This window comes from Cynara cardunculus (assembly GCF_001531365.2).
Source record: "Cynara cardunculus var. scolymus isolate 2C chromosome LG 15, CcrdV1, whole genome shotgun sequence".
Lineage (NCBI taxonomy): Eukaryota > Viridiplantae > Streptophyta > Magnoliopsida > Asterales > Asteraceae > Cynara > Cynara cardunculus.
In genome coordinates, this window is record NC_037542.1 from 14,058,367 (window position 1) to 14,066,809 (window position 8,443).

Genomic DNA, 8,443 nt, shown 5'->3' on the forward strand with positions numbered 1-8,443 from the left:
AAATATTAAAATCATGATGCATCTCGCTGCATTGCGCGAGTACACTTCTAGTTATCACTAATGTAAGCAAATTGCAAAAATATTCAACAATTATATCAAAGTAGGTAACAACACAATGTTTATTTGGTGAATAAAAATATTTTAAGAGAATATATGCATCATGACAAAAYAATTCTCATAATACACATCATATGATTATAATAAATATTTTCACATATTTTTTTTATGATTTTGAATCAATTACAAAGTTTGATATAATAAAAGATTGATATATAAGACTTATTAATTAATTAATTATACATATATATATATATATATATATATGGGGAGCGATCAAATAAAAACCACTCAATTTGTAAAAACCGTAAAAACTTTATTCCACCAATCATATTTTTTCATTTTGTTCATTTTTTTGTAATTATGAGAGGTTGATTAATCATTTTTATTGTGGAGGTTGTTAATCATGGATATTATCATCTTCATTATTTTAGTTTTAGAGAAATACATGAAACAGTTTCATTAAAATTTCATTAAGTAATATATAAAACAATTTCATAACCATATATAAAACAACTTCATAAAAAAAAGTATTATATGAAACAATTTCATGAAAAATTTTCATAAGATTAAACAATGAAATCGATGAATGAGAGCAGTTTTTACGGTTTTTACAAATTGGAGTAGTTTTCATTTGATCGCTTCTCTATATTAAAAGAACAACCAATAATGATAAGATGGATTCATATATCAAAGGTAATATTGATTCTTATTAATTTGATATATAAATATAATCATTGATTCATTTAGCTAACTTCAATAATTTTAAAAAAAGATTATTGTCACTATGCAACGCACATGGTATCAATCACTGGTTTAAGATAAATCGAAAAATAGACCGTTCTAGCTTTGGAGCAACTGCAATGTTCTGTTGTTCCTTGGGTACCCGAATCTCAAGTTTCCCAATATTTCCACTTAAACCCTAACAACCATCATCATCATCATCATCTTTGATTCCATTCATCCTCAATTCATCATCCAATTTGCATTCAAGTTTGATATCCTTCAGGTAGGCCTACTCGTAGTTTGATTATTTATTTTCCTAATGGAAGCTTTTGTCATTAATCGGTTGTTGTGAGTTGATTTCTCCTCAAATTTCCCAACAATGGCCGCCGGTGAAGAAGATACCGATGCCGTGTTGAGTGACGTGGAAGAAGAAGATAATCCTCCGGATACTGTGTTCGATGGAACTTCTTCGTCAACAGAGGATGTGTCGATTGAGAGATTTCGAGAGGTGGTTGCGGAGCTTGATCGTGAACGAAAAGCTCGTGAGGCGTTGGAGAATTCGAAATCCGAATTGCAAGGTTCGTTTAACCGATTGAAAGTTCTCGCACACGAAGCGATCAAGAAACGCGAAGAGATTTCTCGCCAGAGAGACGAGGTTTCTAGGTGTAATGAGAGGTTATCGGCGCAGTTGGCTGAAGCTGTTAAGGAGAAAGATGAAATGTTGAAGCAGAAAGATGATTTAGTTCAGCAATTAGAGGAGTCGGTGAAGGCGAAGGATTCGTCCAGGTCGGAGATTGAAACTGCGGCACAAATGTTAGTTACCGGAATTGATAAAATATCAGGTAAAGTGAGTAACTACAAGAACTTCATGGCCGGAGGATTTCCTAGGTCTCAAAAGTATACCGGATTGCCTGCTGTTGCTTATGGAGTCATCAAGAGGTCGAATGAGATTGTTGAGGAACTTCATAGACAGATTGAATCCGTAACGAAGTCGAGGAATGAAGCCAGGCAGCAAATGGATCAGAGGAATTATGAGATCGCCATTGAAGTATCTCACCTTGAAGCTTCCATTAGTGGACTTAGAGAGGAGGTCTCAAAGAGGGATTCTATTATTGAGGGTTTGGAGAAGTCCATAACTGAAAAAGATGGAAAGATTTCGAAATTGGAAACAGAGTTGTTAGGAATGCAAGATTTAGTGAGTGATTCTGGTGCAAAGTTGAAGAATTTAGAATTGAGAATTGATTCGCAAAGGCCATTGCTGGCTGACCAATTGGCTCATGTTTCAAAACTGCATGAACAGATTTTTAGTGTTATCAAGATACTGGATGATGATAAGAAAAGCCAGTCAGATTTGTCGGATTCCTTGTTTCTCCCACAAGAAACAGATGTTGAGGAGAATATACGGGCTTGCTTAGCAGGGTTGGAATCCATAAGTGATTTGAGCTCCATTGTTTACCAAAAAACAAGGGATTTAGTTGTTGAGAGAAACCGAGAAGTGAAAAGTTTGAATGAAAGTGTTACTCAGCTGGTAAAGGAGAAAGAGCATGTTGGGTCTCTACTGAGAAGTGCTTTATCAAGAAGAATGTCAACTGATCTGTCATCTAAAACTAATGAGCTTTTCAGAGTTACTGAAACCGGATTAAGAGAAGCGGGGATTCATTATAGATTTAGCAATCATACCAGCGATGGAACAGCTTTAGATTCAAACAACGATGCTGGTAATTTGGACAACAAAGACGATGAAATATACACTTTGGTGTGTGTCTTAGCACCAACTTTACACATATTCATGGTACTTGAATTCTCTCTTGGCTGAAATCTTTATATTCTTTGCTATAGGCTGGCGCCCTTGAAAACATTATAAAGCAATCTCAACTTGAGATTATTGAGCTGCAGCATACTGTTGATGAACTGAGGTGTATTCTTTTTCTCTTGTATGTTTATTGAGCATTCCAGCTTTCTTTTTCCAGTTCACTGAATCTTATGTGTATCTTTTAGAGAGTGTTACCGTAATTTGTTAGTAGTCTTCATGATCGTAGACAGCCTAAAGTAGATGGTAATATTTGATATCAGAGAGAGGTAATCTGTTATCAACAGCTACAACCTTCTAGCAAGAAGTAATACTGTAATAGCAACCTGTCTGTTTCATACGTTACTACTGATCTTGTTGGCATTAAGTATGGGAATGAGAATAAGCTTCAAGCGGTCATTCAATCAATCCCAGCAAGGTTGGGGAAATTATTTGGTAAGTTTAAGTTGTTCTTAAATTCAAAAGGTGATCCCAGTGCACTAAATCTCCCCAGGGGTTGGGGAGGAAGTCTTTTGGGCATAAATGTTTTTTTGCCTGATTCAAACCCTTGACATTACCATCATAAGGGAGTGATGTGATCAGTTGTTGCAACAATCCCCCTTGGTTTAAGTCAGCTTTGCACTTAAGAACTTCACTCCTTATGCTGTTTGTTTGCCTGGACATTCATCTTACTTCAAAGGCATGTGTGCCTTGACATACAATCTGTCAATTAAATGATTTAGAGCTGTTTGCTGCTTCTTATAGATGTCCATATGTAATAGCATCAGATATTTGCTAACCAACTGTGGTATTTTGGATGCTATGGTAATTAAGGGCGGAGACTAGCTTACTTAAGGAAAATGCAGAAGCTCAAGCGAAGGAACTTATGCAGAGAAAAGAACAGGTAGAGAAACTTAAAGACAAGGAGAGGGTGGCCAATGAAAATGTAAGTTATCATACTTATTATTGTACTTCTTTTGTTGTATGTTTGCGTGAAAAGCTTTCAGATATGAAGTTTTCGTCTGAAATTTGATGCTACATAGTGCGTGCTCTTCCATTCAGTTGTTGGTTAATCATTTCTAGCATGCAAGAGCAATAAGCAAATTGCAGTACTCTTGTTCTCAATGGAGCCCATTGATCATGCTGTATGTTCACCTGCACGTGGTCTAGGTTGAAGGGCTTATGATGGACATTGCTGCAGCCGAAGAAGAGATTACAAGATGGAAAGTGGCAGCACAGCAAGAAGCCGAGGCTGGCAGGGCGATAGAACAAGAATATATGGCACAGGTATGTCACATAGATGCTGACCTGATTGGTGTGGCATTGAAGTGGTCCTCTTTGCCCTGTTCCTAATTCTCTTTATATTGATTACCGTTATCATCTTCAGATATATGGAAGTTGAATAAACATCCAATGATGTAAGTTATACCTTCTAGATTGTGAAATCAATCTATATGCTGTTATTATTTTTAATTAATATTTGGAGGTCTATCTCTGATCTGACTGTGCATAAGATCTGGGAAAACTAGCACCATCCTCTTTAAAAGCCTTCTTTTGTTGTTCCCCTCAAGTGTTCCTAAAAATGCATTTTATAACCTAGGAGCCTATTTGTGATACCCTGGTTTGGAATAATGCTGCAGGAACACTTGAGATATACTATGCTTCCTATAGCTAATAATATCTAGACCTATGCTAAATTCTTATGGATGTCAAACATAGACGTTGGGATGTCATTTTCATGCAAATCCTTCCTCTGGTCTTATTTATGGTTCTCTAAACTAGATTACAAGTACATATAAAACTATCTAGATCCCTAATGGAATTAACCCCATTTATATATGCCCTTTGAAGTGATGTTCAACAGAATAAAAAAGTTGCATCTTTTGAGTACTGATATGCTGATGTTAGAACATTACTAGTGAAAGTTCTTTTAAGTACCAAATGTAAATATTATTGTCCGTCAAACTTAGTCATGATATTCATCAAAAAACGAACCGATTGACGGAAATTGTAATACAAGTTTAGGTTGTAAGGGGTTGAGGGTGGAGGAGGGAAGGATCTGAAGAGCACGTGCAAACATCCAATGAGTAATTAGGTGTCCAAATCACTTAAAAGGCTTGGATTAGATGAACAAAGAGAATAAATGGTAGTCCTCTATTATTTGGGCACAAAGTGGAAAACTTAAAAGACCTTTTTTTATAATTGTGGTTGTCCGAGCCATCTTGCACGCAACTCGATTAAATGGGTCCCTGAAGTTAACAGTTGGGAAAACCTCCAGTGGCCCTGAGGGGCACGAAATGATGATCAATGGAGAGCAGCTACCCCAAGGGTTATTCTGGCACTTGGAAAATCCTCCATTCCTACGCTTATTAGCATGTCTTCTTTTCCCATTTCTGCAGTTATCTATGGTGCGCCAGGAACTGGATGAGGCGAAACAAGCTGTGATGGAGTCAGAGAAGAAGCTGAAATTCAAAGAGGAAATAGCAGGTGCTGCCATGGCAGCTAGAGATGCAGCTGAGAGATCATTGAGATTAGCAGACTCGAGGGCTACTCGTTTGAGGGATAGGGTGGAAGAGCTGACTCGTCAACTTGAAGAACATGATACCCGCGAAACTTCTAGTGGTGAAAGGGGGCCTAGATACGTATGCTGGCCTTGGCAGTGGCTCGGATTAAATTCTGTTGGGTCTCAGCCACGCGTGTCCCATATGCAGCCAGTGGGTTCAAATGAAATGGAGCTTTCTGAACCTCTTATCTGATGGGATTTTTGTTCCTCCTCTGGGTTAGTTTCTTCTTTCCCTGTGTGTATTTAGCAGTAATTCTAGAATATTCTTTCTTCATAGCAATATTAGTTTACTGTACAGTGGCTTTTTTTATTCAACCATGATTCAGTTTCCTGAAAATGGTAAAGAAAAAAAAACGAACCCAATATGGTGAAGGTAGGGTCCCCTGGTCGGGGGCTACCTTAAAAGAATAGAGCGGTTGTTTATATAATTACCTGGCCTCTTCTCCCATAATCTTAAAAGAGTAGAGATAAAAGTGTTGTGAGGATTTAGGTTTTTTTTTTTTTTTTATGGAGGTAGTGGGTGAGTTTATTTGTTGCATTTTATATATATAAAAAATAATTGTCTTTATCTAAAATTTAAAATTTATGAGATTTTAAATATGCTAAATCCGTCATTATTGTTGGTAGGTGTTGTCCACTCAATCCATCTCGAGTCTTTATAATTGAGTTCCAAGAAAGTCCTTCTATAACCAAAATGCCAATGATGTTCTAGTTAAAGCTGAATGTAATGGAAAGAGCCTCATATTCAACTGGAATACATACAGTGAGATGCGTCACCGCCAATCTGAAAATAGATTTCTTCTAGGTAAAGTTGTGCAAAATTAGAATCATAGATGCCCAAAAATCGATCCCAGTTTCAAACACTATATTTTCGTAACCAAACCCAAGGCCCGGTTAAGGTTATTTATAATCATAACCGGTTACAAGAATCGGTTCCAGGCTCAGCTTGAGTCCTAACCTTTTTTTTTTCCAAAAAACAATTTTGAATGTACAAAAAGCAGTGTTTTTTCTTCTTTTGAGAATATCTTATTGAAATACCCTTTAAAATCCCTAATTGGATCATTTAAACACATTTTTAAAAAATTAAATATTTTTCTTACAAGAGTGTAATAGATGTTTTTATAGTTACGATCTTTTGAGATTTTTGAAAATTCTTAAAAATTGTAACCGGTTAAAAACCGTCAGGCCGGTCCAGGTCCCGGCACGGAGTCGGGCCCATTTGTGATCTCTAATTTGGACGCAAGTGTTTGGACATTTGGGCCTGTATTGGACTTTTGTTTTTTAAAAGTTAACCAAGTTTTTACTTAAAAGATTATCAATCACTCAATGCGATTGCGAATTGCGAAAGAAAAGAATGAGTCCAGCTAAATTAGGTAAAAAATTGAAACCATATATTTGTTAGCACCACAATAAATTTGACAATAAACGATTTTTAAACAGTAATTTCTTATGATTATCACCAATCATGTTTTTTCTTTTTCTTTTATTTTCTGTAAAAGAGAGATATTATATATTAATAATAGGGATTTTATCTGAGTCTTCAAAAAACATAGATGGTGAGGTTTGGTTTATGTGTCGGGTTAGGTAGTGGTATTTTTGACCATGGAATATTGGTTGAAACAAACAAATGAAAAATCATAAATTAAGATTTTGGTTTTGTTTTATTGACGCAAATGCCAAAACCCACCCACCATATTTAAAAGATTCTTGACATTGCATTTTTTGTCCAACACCCCTCATTATCATTAAATGCATTGCTTTTCTTTTTAAGTACTTGTCTACTTACATTATACATGAAAAAGCCAAAAACAAATTATTATTCATTATTTCTTCAAAATCAATCATATTTTATTCAACCATCTCACTATTTTTAGGCTCACTTTTTATCCATTTGGTCGTTTTTGGGTCTAAAGAAGGGTAGTAAAACATCCACAATTACCCATCCAAATAATATTATATATATATAGACGAAGGATCGTGTGAGAAGAAAAAATATAAGAAGAAATCTGAACTCTTGATCATGTTTAGACTCATGTTCATCTATGAATTGTGCTTTAGAAAGAAATTGATCTGGATACACCTCATTAGTGTTGACAGACCTTCAATTAAGATTGATCAAAGAGTGGTGAATGCTTCTTACCATAACTTCAATATATATATATATACTTGGGATCATGTGAGACCAAGGGATTTTCGTAAGACCCGTAAGCCCAAGTCTCAACCATTGCATTAGATCTACAGTCAAACAATCTGAATATTCATAAACGCCACGAGAATTCTCAATAATCACAAAATTGTCATCGTACAACTTAGACCATTAACTTATAAAGTTGATCAATGAACATAAATTGGTCCTACGGGTCTCACGAAAAACCATTGGTCACACGTTAACCCAACCATATATATATGGAAAAGTTCAAACGAGAACCCATGTGATTTACGAGAATGCGAGAACAACCCAATAACCTCATATTGTGATAAAAAAATAAAATTAAAAGATTTTTAAAATAGAAATTGAAAAAGATTCAAAAAAAATTAAAATTAAAATTAAAAGGATAATAATGTAAATGATATCATCAAATCTTTTAAACACGATCATTATTATCATTAACCTTATCATTATCTAGTAAACGGTTAAGAATTCAAAGAGACTCATAACTTCAAATCACAAAACAACCGACCGAAGCAAACCTTGATCGACGGCGATCGACCAAGAACAAACAACCCTAATCGACCAAGAACCCTAATCGAGAAGTCATTGCATGCAACAAGCGGGCAACAAGAAGAAGTTTATTCAAGGTATCTTTCAAAATTACTCGTTTTGAACAAGTTTTTAATCGATTAGTTGTGATATTAATGTCACTCGATTTGATCATGGTTTCAATTGGTTATGTTAGACATTATCACAACGATTTCGAATGGTTTCGATAGGTTAGAATTATACTATGTGTGATAATCATGTGATATGGGTGTGATAATCATGTGATAGGGGTGTCATAATCACCGTTATACATCACTTGGGTTATCATTTTGGTTGATAAGTTAAATTTTTGGAGTAATTATGTGATATGGGTGTGATAATCATGTAATATGAATGTGATAATCATGTGATAGGGGTGTGATAATCACCGTTATACATCACTTGAGTTATCATTTTGGTTAATAAGTTAAAATTTTAGTGTAATCATGTGATATAGGTGTGATAATCATGTGATATGTGTGTGATAATCACCTTTATACATCACTTGGGTTATCGTTTTGGTTGATAAGTTAAATTTTTGGTGTAATCATGTGATATGGGTGTGATA

At 35.2% G+C, this 8,443-nt stretch overlaps 1 protein-coding gene across 2 annotated transcripts; it reads left to right on the top strand.

The window, feature by feature from the left end:
* The first annotated feature begins 920 nt into the window (after positions 1-920).
* On the top strand, positions 921-5,450 carry LOC112527132 (myosin-3-like). Of its 2 annotated transcripts, XM_025137569.1 has the most exons (6): positions 921-2,539; positions 2,623-2,699; positions 3,407-3,518; positions 3,743-3,859; positions 3,960-3,990; positions 4,972-5,059. In XM_025137569.1, exons 1-5 carry the CDS (start codon positions 1,163-1,165, stop codon positions 3,972-3,974), a joined length of 1,698 nt encoding a protein of 565 aa, XP_024993337.1. In that variant the 5' UTR covers positions 921-1,162; the 3' UTR covers positions 3,975-3,990; positions 4,972-5,059. The 2 variants fall into 2 exon arrangements, with proteins under 2 accessions (XP_024993337.1, XP_024993335.1); XM_025137567.1 differs by lacking the exon at positions 3,960-3,990 and having other exon boundaries at positions 4,972-5,450.
* Positions 5,451-8,443: the final 2,993 nt, after the last annotated feature.

What these genes read in the sequence shown, in the direction of transcription:
- LOC112527132 (XM_025137567.1), top strand. Translation starts at nt 1,163, where the DNA reads ATGGCCGCCGGTGAAGAAGATACCGATGCCGTGTTGAGTGACGTGGAA. An exon ending in ACGATGAAATATACACTTTG is followed by an intron (nt 2,540 to 2,622) that starts GTGTGTGTCTTA and finishes TCTTTGCTATAG; the next exon opens with GCTGGCGCCCTTGAAAACAT. An exon ending in AGAGGGTGGCCAATGAAAAT is followed by an intron (nt 3,519 to 3,742) that starts GTAAGTTATCAT and finishes CACGTGGTCTAG; the next exon opens with GTTGAAGGGCTTATGATGGA.